The sequence below is a fragment of the Spinacia oleracea genome, chromosome 5, assembly GCF_020520425.1.
Source record: "Spinacia oleracea cultivar Varoflay chromosome 5, BTI_SOV_V1, whole genome shotgun sequence".
NCBI classification, from domain to species: domain Eukaryota; kingdom Viridiplantae; phylum Streptophyta; class Magnoliopsida; order Caryophyllales; family Amaranthaceae; genus Spinacia; species Spinacia oleracea.
Genome location: NC_079491.1, coordinates 37116211 through 37132195, shown reverse-complemented (window position 1 = coordinate 37132195; position 15985 = coordinate 37116211). Strand labels below are relative to the sequence as shown.

At 37.0% G+C, this 15985-nt stretch overlaps 3 protein-coding genes across 3 annotated transcripts; all 3 read left to right on the top strand.

The window, feature by feature from the left end:
* Nucleotides 1-11654: 11654 nt before the first annotated feature.
* Nucleotides 11655-12188, top strand: LOC110788584 (uncharacterized). The gene has a single exon (XM_021993204.2). It carries the CDS (start codon nt 11655-11657, stop codon nt 12186-12188), a length of 534 nt encoding a protein of 177 aa, XP_021848896.2.
* A 113-nt stretch (nt 12189-12301) lies between these two features.
* Nucleotides 12302-14017, top strand: LOC110788583 (uncharacterized). Its single transcript, XM_056829544.1, has 4 exons — nt 12302-12533; nt 12870-13315; nt 13364-13636; nt 13721-14017. Exons 1-4 carry the CDS (start codon nt 12302-12304, stop codon nt 14015-14017), a joined length of 1248 nt encoding a protein of 415 aa, XP_056685522.1.
* A 123-nt stretch (nt 14018-14140) lies between these two features.
* Nucleotides 14141-15894, top strand: LOC130461439 (uncharacterized). Its single transcript, XM_056829543.1, has 7 exons — nt 14141-14292; nt 14409-14500; nt 14566-14689; nt 14803-14967; nt 15108-15237; nt 15354-15654; nt 15779-15894. The coding sequence occupies exons 1-7, from the start codon at nt 14141-14143 to the stop codon at nt 15892-15894; spliced, it is 1080 nt and encodes a 359-aa protein (XP_056685521.1).
* Nucleotides 15895-15985: the final 91 nt, after the last annotated feature.

Below are 15985 nucleotides of genomic sequence, written 5' to 3'. Positions count from 1 at the left end.
TTATTAACTTGTTTGATTAATACTGAACCGCATTTATTAGACTTATCATAGAATGCATACTTGGACCAAGGCATTATTTCCTTCAGTCTCCCACTTGTCCTTAGGGACAAGTGTGCATTTCCTAATTCCTTTGTCGCTCGATGCTTGCTCTTGAACATAAGGTAAGAGTTGTCATCCTTATTATGTCCAGAGGTGTTCCTCGGTTTCAGAGTTCAACTGATCAAATAAACAGATAATCATAGCCTATGATTCATCCGAGCACGGCCATGCATTTCACAGTTTCTAGCTCTCCGAGTGGCCTTGTACAACTTTTAAGCATCTCATCCCGATTTGTGGGAGGACAATCCCAATCTTGCGATCTTGAGATTAGACTTCGTTTGATAGGTGATTACCTGAGCGTTGCCTTTATAGCCTCCTTTTACGGTGCGACGGTTGGTCAACGTCAAAGCAACCAGTTCTCAAACAAGTAATCTCAAATCACTCAGGTATTGAGGATTTAGTGTCTAATAATTTTAATGAAATTTACTTATGACAGATTTTCATCTCTTACAGTAAAGTTTCATAGGTCTTGTCCGATACTAGTCTTCCCAAAGTAAGTATCTATGCAAATGATTATGACATTGCCATGTCCACATAGTTCAAGAAACAGAACTACTAGTCATCTTGCATTCTAGTCGTCTAACGTTTTCACTAGGGACCATTTTCAACCTTTGACATTCAAGTTCACTTGATAGACATTTCTTAGTCACAGGACTGGTCCTGACAGTCTATCTTGAATATATTGTCAAATTGAAGGGACTCATCATTTAATACTAAACCAAGATTAAATGGAATATGAAAATACATTTCATATATGATAAATGTTTAACCCCATTGTTTTACAACCATGGGCCTCAAACCCATCTTTAAAACAGTTCATGGAATTCAAAGCTATGCTTGATTTCCAGTGCTACAATGTGAGTGTTGCTTCTCACTTGTTGCATAGGTTTAGTTATCATGCTTTGCCAATCTTAATATCCTTTTCATCGAATGATATTCGAGATAGGATGATAAGATCTTTTGAGTTTGTTTATTATGTGATCTAGTCTTTCTTACTTCGATAGTGGTTCTACGCATTTTGCAATGAAGAGCCATCAAGTTAGCAGACATGTGATCCACCCAAGTTCAATGAAGAACTCATTAATATAAACAACTCTGTTTTATTGCTTCTTAGGCAATAAGTACTTTTACTTCAACTGTTTAGGTTGCTAGTGATGCTTTGTTTGGATTTACTTATCCAAGCAGTTCACAGACATGTGGAAGACTTTCCAGCTGTATCTTAGAACATAGAAATTAATATTTTAATTTCCCACGCAACAACTCATGGTCTCCAATCCATGTTGCCATTTCAAAACACGATGCTCTATAGCTCGTCCTTATCAATGGTTAACTCCAAAGGGTCTTGCTTGATCCTTTGCCAGTGTTTATGCGTGTAGCATCAATATTTAGCATATCTTTATTTCCTTGAATCAAGAACTATTCCTATGTACCTTTTCAAGTACCATAAGTATTCTTGATCTCAATCTAGTTGATCTTCACTTAGATCAATAGAGATTGGTATATGTTCATCATGCCTAAAGTCATACGATACGTTTTTGGTGATCCTCATATTATATCATACATGATAATTTCTTTTGGAGAATAATTCCCAATTGAATTCTATTCATGTAACTTTAGCTTATCTAGTTTCAGTAGATACTAAATTCGGCTAAATTCTTTGACATATAATATAGGTTATGAATCTCATTTAGAATCTTTGATGTTTAACTTAGTAAATGCTTATACATAGTTCAAACATCCTTTACTTAGATTTATTCACATGGGTCGAATATCTCCAATGGAGACTTTCGTGTTTGATTTAGTAAATGCCATTACTTAATCCAAAACAATATCATAAGATCTTTATAAATAGATCTTAATACACAGTATGTACTAAGTTTCGCCTTGGTCCATCATTGATGAATAATTTCAAATCTAAGTCATTAGCATTTGAATGTTATTTCACAATAGAGAGATATGTGTGTGATACACATAGGACCAATTAAGTTTTATGTACTCCCACTAAACTTCTTATATATCTATAAGAATCATGTACATTTTATGAAACTAAAATACTTATTAGCTTCACTAAAATACATTTCTAATTCCCAATTGCTTGCTTTAAATCTGTACTTAGATTTTATAAACCAGCTTTTCTTTTCAAGCATTTATTTGGATCCACAAATCCTATGACATACCATGTACATAGTTTCTTCCAACATTTGACTGAGGAAGATTTTTTGTCATCCAATTGCCATATGTACCAATATGCAATCATTGCTTGAATTATAGACTTAAGCATTACGATTTTGCATGAGGTTTCAACACAATCCACATCGTGAATTTGCTTGTAACCTTTAGCAACTAATCTAGCTTTGTGTGTGAACACAATTTCATGTTTGATGGTTTTTATCCTTAAAACAAACTTTTGCAACCAATAGGTGTGAAACTATTCTTGCAAATCAACAAAATTTCAATTTTGTCATCAAAACATTGAGTATGTTTTATGGCCTCTAACCATTTAAAACATTTGAGTCTATATATGGCCTCTAACCATTTTAGGGAATCTGGGTTTCGTCATAGCTTTCTTACAAGTCACAAACTCATTAATCTACATGATAATAGTTTGACTGCAAGTTGTAGGTTTCTTCACTATCTAATAGAAGAATCTCATAGTTTCATTAACCAGAACTCTATGTTTCTTTACTATCTAATAGAAGAATCTCATAGTTCCAGTGACTTGAACTCTATGCCTACTTGGGTATAGAACATCAAACAATAGAATATCAACAGGCACTTTGAGAGTCCTTTGAATATTCTATTCTCTTTGAAGCACTTGTAAAGTCTTCTAAGAGATGTCTATTCTTTAAAGCCACTTCTAAAGTCCTTAAAGAATAAGTTCGGTTTTTCTGAAGCACTTCGAAAAGCCTCCGGAATGTCCGTTTATGTTTGTTGTTTGCCTCGAAGACTTTCGAGGTCTATTTTCTCCCACTTGTCATTTTGGAAACGAATCTCCAAAAGGACATCATTTCGAGCAAACAAACATTATGTTCTCAAAAATTCGTGGTAGAAACAATACCCTTGTGTCTCATTTGAATAAATCACAATGAAACATATATCTATACTTGGGCCTTAGTTTGTTGAATAACAAACACTAAGCTCCCACTGAGTTTAGCAACTCTCTAGATATATATTATCGAAAAGATATTCTGAAATTTCTTTTCTATAGCTTTGACGAATTTAGTTTAGTTTGGTGGTAGTTGAGCATTTTGTTTTAGAAATTAAAGGAAAAGTCTTTATGATCCATCATTGATCGAATCAAGTACTAATCGACTTCGATCATTCCAACTTAGATATGCCATATCTTATGGAGCTAGATTGTGAATTTTACTACACAATCATTGATGATCATTCTTGATTTAAGTAATCATCAACATGATCTAACCTAGATCTTTATGATTTCTTACCAAGTGGGATTTATACTTCTGAATCTTTGAACTAGCCAAACAGATTCAAACTTATATCACATTGAGTAAATAAACCTATATTCACTCAAATCTGTGTGAAATAATAAAGTCATAAAACCTTTCTTTAGCTTTGAACTCTATTGTCTAGGCGTTCTAACAATAGTTCATATCTTTTGTTACTTTCAACAAGTAAGACTAGTCGTCTTAAATTGATCTAGAAATCAATGAACTTTCAAAAGTCCATCAAAATAGAGCTTTTGAATGTTAATTTGTTGATATGGTCTAAGCAACAATGCCAAAGATTAGTGGAACTCAAATCAAGGGGTTGATTTGAACCTAGTAAAGTTCTTTAAAGAGTTGTTTGTTTTAATCAAGCATATTGACTCAACCTGTAATTGACCATTTCATTCAAATAAACAAACAAACATTGTTTTTGTTTTTCTTGAATGTGAGTCTTTCTGTGTTTGAAAACAGAAATTTAGGTATGTTGATTATGGAACAAAATAGCCATTAAGTTCCAGCCTTTGAAAGGACTTAAAACAAACTAGATGACCCTACAACTAATGTAGCATTGCCATGCTTCATTTCCCACTTGTAGGTCATTAGTGTATCCTAGCTTCCATTGTTTGAGTTATTACCGAAGTAAGAACCTCAATCGGTATATGATACCAAGGAAGTTTGATTGCTAGGTCACTTCTCTTTAAACATAAACTTATAGGTAGAAACGGAATCGTAAATTCCTTTCATTTGTTCCTCGTTTTCCTATTTCTTGTACCCTTTCTTATAGTCTTAAGAATTGAATTCTTTAGTGTTGACTTTTATACTTTGTTAGACATGTCTAATGTCACCCCAACAAGGTTCTTACCATTTAATTTATGTTGAATATTAAGTTTCAACTAGATGATCTTACCAGAAGCTTCTAAAGTTCTCTAAGCATCGATCTATTCGAATGTCTAGGGACTAGACTCATTCGAGAATTAAATGGACAAAGATATTAGGTTGTTAACCATTGGTAAAGCTGAGCGTATTAAACTCAATGCTTTATGATCTCAAAACTACAGTGTATTTTGAATTCACAAGCACCAATTGGTTTGCCATTCGACTTTGATATTCGAAAACAACCATAAAAGTTGCTATAAGAAACGTACATTTTAAATTGCTCACTTTCTCTCATTTCCGTGAATCGTTCTTGGATTCACTACCAATCGAGGAAATTTATTGTTACCTTTCTAAAAGGATTTATTGCAGTGCAAGATATTTAATTATAAACAATAATTAAAACATACATTGAAGCATGCAAAGTCTAAACATTTATCATGAATAATAACTTGAAAATGAAAGCAATCATGCAATTTAAACAAGTCATTAGCATTTTATTCGAATTATGTGTTCCGGCAGGTGTGAATAAAATGATTCCAAGACCCTAAAACCATTGAAGAATTAAGCACAGTTTGTCGACTCAATTCTAAAACATTTTAGGTAAGCAAAAGCCTTTTGCTAATAGTCTAGAAACTACTCTTGGTTGATAGGTACGTCTAAGAACTTATTAGGTAAACCTATCGATTTTGCCACGACATAAAAGGACTCCTTACTTATATCGTTGAGTTTCACCAAAACTAACATGTACTCACAATTATTTGTGTACCTTGCCCCTTTAGGACCAATAAGTAACACCTCGCTGAGCGAAAACTATTACTAGATTGATGTAAAGGATATCCAAGCAAGTGTATATTTTGGCATGGCACCTTATAACTCAATTTTTAAGTTTGGAACTTAAGGCTCTTACTATGTTGGTTAGATTTTAAGTGAACTAAAATCCTTAATCATGCAACATAATCAAGCTTTTGATCTCATGCATTTTAAGACATATTTAAAAGCAATAAATAACTTAAAACATGCATAAGATAAATGTGATCTAGTATGGCCCGACTTCATCTTGAAGCTTTAACTTCAAAGTCCGTCTTGAAAATCTCCGTGGGAGGCACCATTTTCTTCAAATAGGATAAGCTATAATTAAAACTAATTACAACTATTTGATGGTACGCAGACCATATTTGAATTGAAAAACAACTTTGGTACTTTAGACCAATTACATTCAAATTAATGGTACGCAGACCATATTTTCTATCCTATTTGGGCCATACTAGTCACTTCATAACCTGCAAAACAGTACATATACAATATATACCATTCACCCATTCATTATCATGAATGGCCCACATAGCTGGTTAGTAAAACACATTATGCATCACGTAAACATTTGCAGCAATTAATCAAGGGCACCAATAATCTACCAATTATTCAGTCCTTATTAATTCTAATCAAGTTGTTTTAACCTTAAGGATTTGTAGACCTAATCAAGAGTTTATGACTAAAAAGGGCTCCCACTCAAACCAATAAATTCATATGCTTTACTAATTTTAAACATAAAAATGTATTTCTAGTCTAACCGGAAACATACAAATTTAATTAAAATTTAAAGCTCATATAAATTTATAATTGAATCCAAAAAGTTTAATTTAATTTCAGTCGTATTTAAATTAATTCATGATTTTAATTTTAGTAAAATAATTAGAATAAATAAAATTTATTATAATTACAATATTCAAAATTAAAATCCAAGAAATTAATTTAAATTATTAATTTTAAAATTACGTAAACTGAAAATTTCAAATTAAACATTCAAAACGATCTAATCGCAACGCAAACACCCTACGCATCGCACGCCCATGGGCCACACGCACACAGCCATCGCTGGCCATGTGCGCGCAGCCCATGCGCTGCGTCGCATAGCTGCTGCTTCTACCCTTCGCAAGCAATCGCGCGAGTTGGTGCTCGCTGCGCGCGCGCCAGCGCTCGATGCACGCGAGCCATCGCTCGCTGTGCGCGCTCGCCAGCGCTCGATGTGCGCGCTCGCCAGCGCTTGCTGTGCGCGCTCGCCAGCGCTTGCTGTGCGCGCTCGCCAGCGCTCGCTGCGCGCGCTCGCCAGCGCTCGCTGCGCGCGCTCGCCAGCGCTCGCTTGTGCGAGCCAGCGCTCGCTGCGCGAGGCATCGACGCTGGGCGCAGCACTCGTGGCACGCGAGCTTGCGCTCGCTGCGCGCGAGGCTGCGCGCGCTTGCGCGAGGCAGTGCGCGTTGTGGCGCAGCTCGCTTGCTGCCCACACGCGACTGCCGTGCCTTGCCTTCGCCCATGCCCATTCGTCCATTGCTCGTAGCCCACGACACAAGGCAGGGCTGCTGCCTTGTGCTCGTGCACCATGCCCTTGCTCATTGCATTCGTGCCGCATGGGCGACGAGCTCCCTTGCTCGTCGTCGCATGCCCGCACTATACAACACCCCTTAAGGGTAACACGTAGCGTCCATTGCTTTGTGCGTGCAAGTTATATGAACGAATCGCATAAAATTTAAAAAATTTATATTTAAAATTAATGATCGACAAATTAATAAATTAATATTAATTTCATAATTTTAGGGCGAAAAATCAAAAATTTATTATTCAATTGATTTCCGATTAACATGGATTCAAGTCTAGGTCATAAAAATTTAAAATTTATCATAAATTTACAATTTTTATGGTGGTTTTTAATCATAGGTATCTAATTAAATTATAATTAATTATGAAAATCAAATTAATTCTAAATTATTCTAATTTTCAACAAATTAATCATAATTACAAATTAGATTGCATAATTAACAAGGCTAGGCATTCAAACTTGTTAAACATATACAGTAGGTCAATCAAAAATTCAAGATTTATCAACAAGAATCGCAAATATTTAATTTAACATCTTAAATTTACGAAATTTTGCATTCGAAAAACTAAAACCTTCGAAAAGTCATAGTTAGGCTTCGAATTTGAGAATTCTGGGTTCGGCAGAAAAATAATTTTTTTGTCAAAATTTTAGAATGCCTTTTACATGCGGAATTGACACAAAAATCACTCGATTTGGATGAGTAACGAAGAAACTGCCGAAAAACTGCGTACGTATAATTAAATAAACGCAATTTGCAATTAATTAACAATTACGAAAATTAATCACCCCTTTTAATTCTTGCAAATTTGTAATATTTAACCATGTTCATGCAATTTAGATTATGAAAATAATAAGAGGCTCGTGATACCACTGTTAGGTTATGATACATATGACGATTCATAAATCATGCGGAAAAACCATTTAGCCAGGAATACATATTATTTACACATAATCATATAGCATAGTTTAGATGCATACTCTTTGTTGCGTGCCTTCCCTAGCTGCGCCCGAACCGAACAAGAACAAGTCTTTTAGGACTCCAAGTGTCGTCCCTCCGTAGATAGTCCACAGCACGTCCGGATCCGCCTTAAGATTGACCAACTAGAATCGCCCTTAAGGTACTAATAATTGAAAAACTTGTTATAAATTGTGAACCCAGGCCACATATTTATAGGGGTATGGAAAGAGAATTGGAATCCTATTAGGATACGAATTAATTAAATTAGAATCATAATAAAACTCTTATTTAATTAATTTATCAAATAGAATTAGGAATTTAATCATTAAACGAATCCTGTACGTTTTAGGTTTCGTATGTGAACACAAACACCCACGCACGCACAGCAGCCCACAAGGGGCGCCATGCGCGCGCGCGCACAGCCCGAGCATCGCAGCCCACGACTACCGCAGCCTTGGGCGCGCGCTGGGCCTGCCTTGCGGTGGGCCTGGCGCAGCCTTGGGCTGGCGTGTTGTGGCGCGCGTTTCCCTTGCTGGACGTGGGCCTGGCTTCGTGCTGGGCCTTCGTCTAGCAAGCTCGTCCGATGCTAATTCGTACGACGCGCTTCCGATTAATTTTCCGATTCCGGAATTCATTTCCGATACGAACAATATTTAACATTTCCGATTCCGGAATTAATTTCCGTTTCGAACAAATATTTAATATTTCCGTTTCCGGAATTATTTTCCGATTCCGATAATATTTCCGATTCAGACAATATTTCCGTTTCCGGCAATATTTCCGATTCCGGCAATATTTCTATTTCCAATAATATTTCCCGATATGTACCATGTTTCCGTTTCCGGCAACATCTACGACTTGGATAATATTTATATTTCCGATACGATCCATATTTCCGTTTCCGGCAATATCATCGTTTCCGGAGTATTCATTTCTTGCCTGTGACGATCTCAGCTCCCACTGAAACCAAGATCCGTCGATTCCGAATATCCATAGATGGAGTATTTAATGCCATTAAATACTTGATCCGTTTACGTACTATTTGTGTGACCCTACGGGTTCAGTCAAGAGTAAGCTGTGGATTAATATCATTAATTCCACTTGAACTGAAGCGGCCTCTAGCTAGGCATTCAGCTCACTTGATCTCACTGAATTATTAACTTGTTTAATTAATACTGAACCGCATTTATTAGACTTATCATAGAATGCATACTTGGACCAAGGGCATTATTTCCTTCATAATGAGCGTTCTAAAATCCTGCAACAGTAATTCTTCTTTTTCTATCTCTCCCTTTCTTTGCTTGCCCGCGCACAGCCAGCCGAGCACAGCATCGTGCCTCGTCACTGCTTCTTGTGGATCGTGCCTCCGAACACACTTGCCACTCGCCCTCTCCCCTCGTGCCGCTGCTGCCTCTCTCGCACGGCCTCACACACCCACACTCTTTTGCTCGCTCTCTCGTTGCCCTCACTCGCACAACATCGTACCTAGCGTGTTGTTGTGTGCTGCTGTTGTTGTTTGTCGTTGTTGCGTCGCTGTCTGACCCTCGTCGCCCATCCCTCACTCGCCTCTCCTTGCTCGTGCCCTCGCCGAGCACTACTGTCCCCTCCGTGCTTGCACCGCACGCAATACACACACCAACGTGTGTTGTGTGTGTACTACACTCCGTATATTTTGATCCTTTGCGGCCAATCACATTGAAATCGTGATTGTACCGTGCTATAGGCCGGTTTGGTATAATTCTCTTCTTCCTTACCTATTCTATTTCAATTCTGTATTTTAAATTATATTATTATTATTGGTTTTTGATTAATTTAAATGATGAGATCGGTTATGAACACCGAATTTTGATGATTTGTATGTTTGAATTATTGAAGAATGTTTTGAATTGAAGTATTATAATTTTCAGATTTGAAATATATATTAAAACTTCTATTGTTATTAGTTTTAATGGTTTTAATTACAAACTATGATTGGGGTTTTAATGTGAACCTAATGACTAATTGATTATCATAATTAGATGACGATTTTAATAATGATAATCAATTATAATTTTCAGATTCGTTTTAAAGACTTAAATCGTCGATTTTGTAATGGTTTTAAGCATGAAATTAATTTCATGCTAGGGTTTTAAACGATTAATTAGGACTATTTTTTTATTAATGAACGATTAATTTCTAATTAATTCAAGTGTTTTAAAACTAAAAAAAGTTGCTGAAAATTTAATGAAAATGGATAATAACTGAATTTCATTATTTTAATGATAGGAGGAGTTTTCTAATCTAGAGCCTTGGTTCGCAAAGTGGCCCCCGTACTTAGATATTCGAGGTACGTACATGCCTAAGGTGACCACTGATTACATGAGGATTATGTGATGATTATTATTTGTGAATCATGTGACTTGAAGTATTATTGAGTTCATGTTTGACGTTGTGAACAAGCATGTTATGGTTTATTGTTGAATTATGAAGCCTATGTGAACAGTCATGTTGTGAGCATTTATAATCGCTGAATTATGTCAAGCATGTTGTTCAAGTTTATATACATGTATGAGTGTTTCACATGCAAGGATTATGTTTATGCTATTGTACGGAATGTCTAGCATACTTTGAACCAAGTAATTGTGCCTTGTTGCACTATTTATTCTACCCCGTTGTAGGGTATGTTTGGGAAGTCTATGTGAATTGAACTAAGGACTATTCGTGCCTTATGCACACTCTGCTTGTTAACTGGCAATGTCGGGTTAATAGTATATTGAGAAGGAACAATGGGAGTAATATCACTTGAGTTCTTTGTTTGATCACAAGTCCTAAAGGATTAAAATGAAGTGTCATTGTTTGATTAAAATTGAGTTTTTCGAAAACAGATACTTAGCTAGCTTGATGGTGAAATGGACGGAATCGTTCCGCGAACCCATTTCAACGACTATATTTTTTTATTTCCTTCTCTTCTGCCACGATTTTCATGTATATAAGCTACCATTTCCCCTTATTTTCCATTAATTCACATAACATTTTCGTCCATCATGTAGTTAAGATGTGTTAAAAGACAATTTATATGTAAAATTTATTTACTTTTAGTAATAATTTTTTGTATTGTAATAATTTTTTTTTCAAAATCACTAATGTATAAAATTAATCTTTAACCCTTTAAAATTTTATCTATCAACTTTTTATTTATAATAAAAAATAATCAAAATATATTAAAATTACCCATACAAAATTAGGTAAAAATTATAAAAAAAAATTAAGTAAAAATTATCTTGATGTATAATAAATATATTATACACAATGATTTCTTCGCTTTTTCTCTCTCTTCCCTCTCGAGCTTGGGCGCATGTTAAGGGCTTCTCACTAACGTACGCCACCCTCCATTTGATGGAGAATAAGAAGAAAGCTTCGCCTAATAATGTTACTGCGAAAGTTTCTACGAATGCTTCTTCATTGATTTCACGTACTTCAGATACCAATTTCCACCAAAATGGTGACCAAATTTCATACCCAGATAACAATGCTCTGGTTTTTTACTCTGATGGCGAGGAACTGATTCACTCTCCTCTCAGCTCGTTCACCCCACGGCTGGTATGATTTCTCGAAAACTTCATAATACTATCCAGTACCTTAATTTGGGCTTGTGGGTAATGATCTTTTGATTGGAAATCCCAAGCAAAATCAAGGTAATGGGGAGGGTATTACCATTGTTGATAATCCTATGACCCCTGAAGTAGTGGAACCTATGGTTGCTCCTAAGGAACCCTGGAAGAACTTGTTCATTGGGTCTAAAATGGCGGCAAAAGGGGCCTCTTTGTCTTTTGTTACCCTTGTGATTCAGGAGGGAAGGAAAATAGCACAACTAAAACAGAATGAATTGGATGTTTAAACTGAGAAGTGGCAATCCTCAATGGTGATGTATGTAGTGGGTGACTCTCCCACTATTGCTTATGTGAAGAGATTCATGGAGGGTGTGTGCAATTCAGTTACTCAACTACATGTATTTTTCCATGATGATGGTTACTTCATCATCAAGTTTAAGAATATAGAGGATATGAATCAGATTATTTCAGGTGGACCTTACTCGTTATATGGGAAACCTATAATCATTAAGCCTTGGACAGTTGATTTCAATTTCTATGAGGAGGTTCTTAAGGTAATTCCCTTGTGGGTGAAGTTTCCCAACTTACCTCTTAATTGCTGGCGGAGTGAAGCTTTGAGTAGAATTAGCAGTTTGTTGGGAGTACCCTTGTTTGAGGATGAGTGCACAACTAGGCAAGATAGAGTCTCATTTGCCAGAGTTTTGATTGAGATGGACATCACCACCCCCTTGCCTGACCATGTTTGGATTGAGGATTCTTCTGGAAGGATTTTCAAACAAGATGTGAGATATGATTGGAAGCCAGCAAACTGTGAAGTATATATGTTGTACTGCAGGACATGATTGTGAAAAGAAGGTTGTTCCACCAGCCTCAAAGCCAGTAACCAAAAACGTTTGGGTTCCTAAAGTAACTCAAAAAGTGCAAGTAGTGGTTAGCCAGCAACATAAGCAAAATAATGATCCTCCTGGTGTGCATACCCCCCTGTAATGGCTCAGTGGTGACTGAACCAAATCCATGGAAGATTGTGGCAAGGAGAACTAAAGGGTTCTCTAAAATGAGGACTTTGAGCCCTAATAACCCTTTCAGTGTGCTTTCTGGGGAGTTAGAGTTCAAAGAGATTTCTGGTGGAGATTTGGAGCATGAGGAAGTGGATAAGAGTAACCAACCTGAACCCCCCAATGAAGAAGGTTAACATCTGCAGTTGGAATGTGAGGGGACTTAATGACCCTATTAAGGTCCCTGAGGTAAAATATTTGATCAATTTGCATAATGTTCAGTTTATTGCTTTACTAGAAACTAGAGTAAAGGTTAATAATTTTGCTAAAGTTACTCATAAGTTTGGTAGACACTGGAAATGGGTGACACCATGAATCCTAGAGGTAGAATCTGGAATGGGTGGCAGTATCTAGAAGTATATGTTCATGTTCTTACTGTGCATGAATAATTTATTCATTGTGTTGTTAGAGATAGAGCTGGTTTGGCCTCTTTGTTTGTTACTATGGTGTATATTCTGCATACCATAGACACCGGGAAAGATATGTGGAGCTTCCTTTTAACTCTTGCTACAAGTGTTGGTAGTTACCTTTGGCTCATTACTGGTGATTTTAATTCACCATTATGTGAAGCTGACAGGATCAATGGATACCATGTGTTTGTAATGGAAGTCAAAGATTTTGATGATTTTATCACTGTTGCTGGTCTTTTCCCTCTTAAGAGTGTTGGCCACTATTTTTCTTGGCACACGGGTATTGGTGATGGTAAGATAGCTAGTAGGATTGATTGGTGTTTGGGGAATGCAGATTGGATTCATAAGTACAGTAGTGTTCATGTGGACTACCTGAACCCTTCCATTTCTGACCATTATCCCCTGTTGATTAATTGCCTCCTTGATAAACCTAAAGGTGGTAGACCTTTTAGGTTTCTTAATTACCTTGTTGAGCACAGTAAGTTCACTTCTACCATTCAGACTGTCTGGAATGAGTCTACTGTCACTGGTTCCTCTATGTTCAAGCTTTAGTGTAAGCTGAAAGAGGTTAAGATTTCCCTCAAGAGATTACACATAGAAGAACTTTCTGGTATCACTGGCAGGATTAATCAGGCTAGGAGTGAGCTAGATGAAGTTCAGAATGCTTTCCAAGCAGCCTCTCTCCCTGAGTTGTTGGTTAAAGAAGTTGTTTGTGTTGAGAATCTCAGGAAATGGCTAAGGGTTGATGAGATATCTTTGAGACAAAATTCCAGGATTCAATGGTTGCAACTTGGAGATTCTAATAACCAATTTTTCTTTTCCACTGTGAAGGAAAGGGCCAGGTTAAATAGAATTTCTATTTTATATGATGATAGTGGTACTAAACTGGTGGAACCTGGTCTTATTTAGTCTGAAATCTTGGCGTTCTACGAGAAGCTTCTTGGCACCTCAGCTTCCTCTCTTCCTTCTATTCATATCCCTACTGTGAGAAGTGGTCCTAGGCTCACTAATTCTGCCAAAAGAGATCTATGTAAAGATGTTACAAATGAGGAAATTGATCTAGCAATTAAGGGGATTGGTAATGACAAAGCTCCTGGCCCTGATGGACTCAATGCAGTCTTCTTTAAGAAATCTTGGCCCATCACTAAGCAGGATATTTACAAGGCAGTGAAGGAATTCTTCAGTACCAACACTATGCTCCCCTAGTATAAATGTACCTCCATCACCCTCATTCCTAAAATTCAATATCCTACCAAAGTTAAAGACTACAGGCCAATTGCATGCTGTAATGTGGTTTATAAACTTGTCTCCGAAATCCTAACTGCTAGAATGCAAGGGGTGATTGGACAAGTTGTTAGTGAATGCCAGTCTGGTTTCATCCCTGAGAGGTTGATTTCAGATAATATCCTTCTTGCTACTGAACTTATCAAACGCTACACTAGAGCTCATCTCTCCCCTAGATGTATGCTCAAAATTGATCTGTAGCAGGCGTATGACTCTATTGAGTGAGTATTTTTGTACAATGTTATGCTTGAGATGGTTTCCCTAAGTGCTTTGCTGATTGGGTGTTCACCTGCATTTTAACTGTCTCCTATAGTATTTTAATCAATGGTAAGCCTAGTACACCCTTTAGAGCTAAAAAGGGTTTGAGACAAGGTGATCCTATGTCTCCTTTCCTCTTTGCTATGGGTATGGAATATCTTTCTAGACATCTGCAACAATTACAACACCAACCCGATTTCAATTTTCACCAGAGTGTGAGAAATTGGCCCTCACTCATATGCTGTTTGTTGATGATCTGCTTATGTTTTGTAGAGCTGATTCTGTCTCTATCTCTATTCTACTGGCTGCTTTCAATCAGTTTTCTTTGGCTTCAGGGTTGGAGGCAAACATGGAGAAGAGTAACATCTATGTTGGGGGGGGGTCTATGGTCTAGATAAAGCTACTATGATTGGTGTTGTCAATATTCCTGAGGGGAATTTTCCCTTCAGATATCTTGGTGTGCCTCTCTCAACCAGGAAACTGATGTACAACCAGTGTAAACCATTGATTGGTAAGGTGGTTGCAAGAGCCAAAACTTGGACATCTAAGCATCTCTCCTGTGCAGGCAGACTTCCGCTTGTTCAAACTATTCTTCCGAGTTTGCAGTCTTTTTGGTGCCAAATTTTTATTATGCCTAAAAAAGTCATCAAGGAAATTCAAAGTTTCCGTAGGATCCTTTTGCGGACTGGTAACACTGATCCTTCAAAGAAAGTTCTTGTGGCTTGGCACACTATGTGTTTGCCTAAGTGTGCAGGGGTCTTAACCTCAAGAATGTGTGTTTATGGAATAAGGCTGCAGTGGCTAAGTTGTTATGGGCTATTAGCCTATTACCCATAAGAAAGATAAATTGTGGTGTAAGTGGGTTCACACTTATTATATCAAAGGTAGAGCTATTAGTGATGCCCATTGGCATGCTTCTACATCCTCGCCTTTGAGGAAGATTATGACTTCCTAGAATCTGGTTGATGATATTGGTGGATGGAATGTTATTTGCAAGCAGGAAAATTTCTCCATCAAAACAATGTACCAACTGCTGATGGGTCCTTGTGAGAAAGTTAGGTGGAGAAGGCTAATCTGGCATAATCAAGCTTCTCCAAAAAGTCTGTTCATTTCTTGGGTGACTATTTGGGGTAGATTACCTACTCTGGATAGGTTGCTTACTTGGAAGGTGGTGAATAACAATGTTTGTCCCTTGTATTGTTGTAGTCATGAGTCTGTGCAACATCTCTTCTTTGAATGTGGATACTCTGCTGCTATCTGGTCTCATGTTCTGACTAGCTTGCACTTTTATAGACCAGTGGGTCAGTTTAACTCAGAATTGACTTGAATGATTCGAGCTGCTAAGAGAACTAGTGAAGTAGTGATAGGTTCAAGCTGTTACTAATGTTCTTGGCTGAATGCATCTATGGAATATGGTTGCAACAGAAATGCCAAGGTGTTCACTCAGATTTGTAGAAGCCCTCAAAAATATGCTGAAAGAGATCAAATATAGTGTGGATTGTAGAGCTTCTGATAACCAAAAAGCTTTATTGTTAGTCTAGTTTTGTAGGCTTGTTGGCTGTGTTGTTGGCTGCTATTGGCTTTTTTTTTTGTGTTGGTTGTGTTGTACTGTTGGCTGGTGTGCCAGTTTGT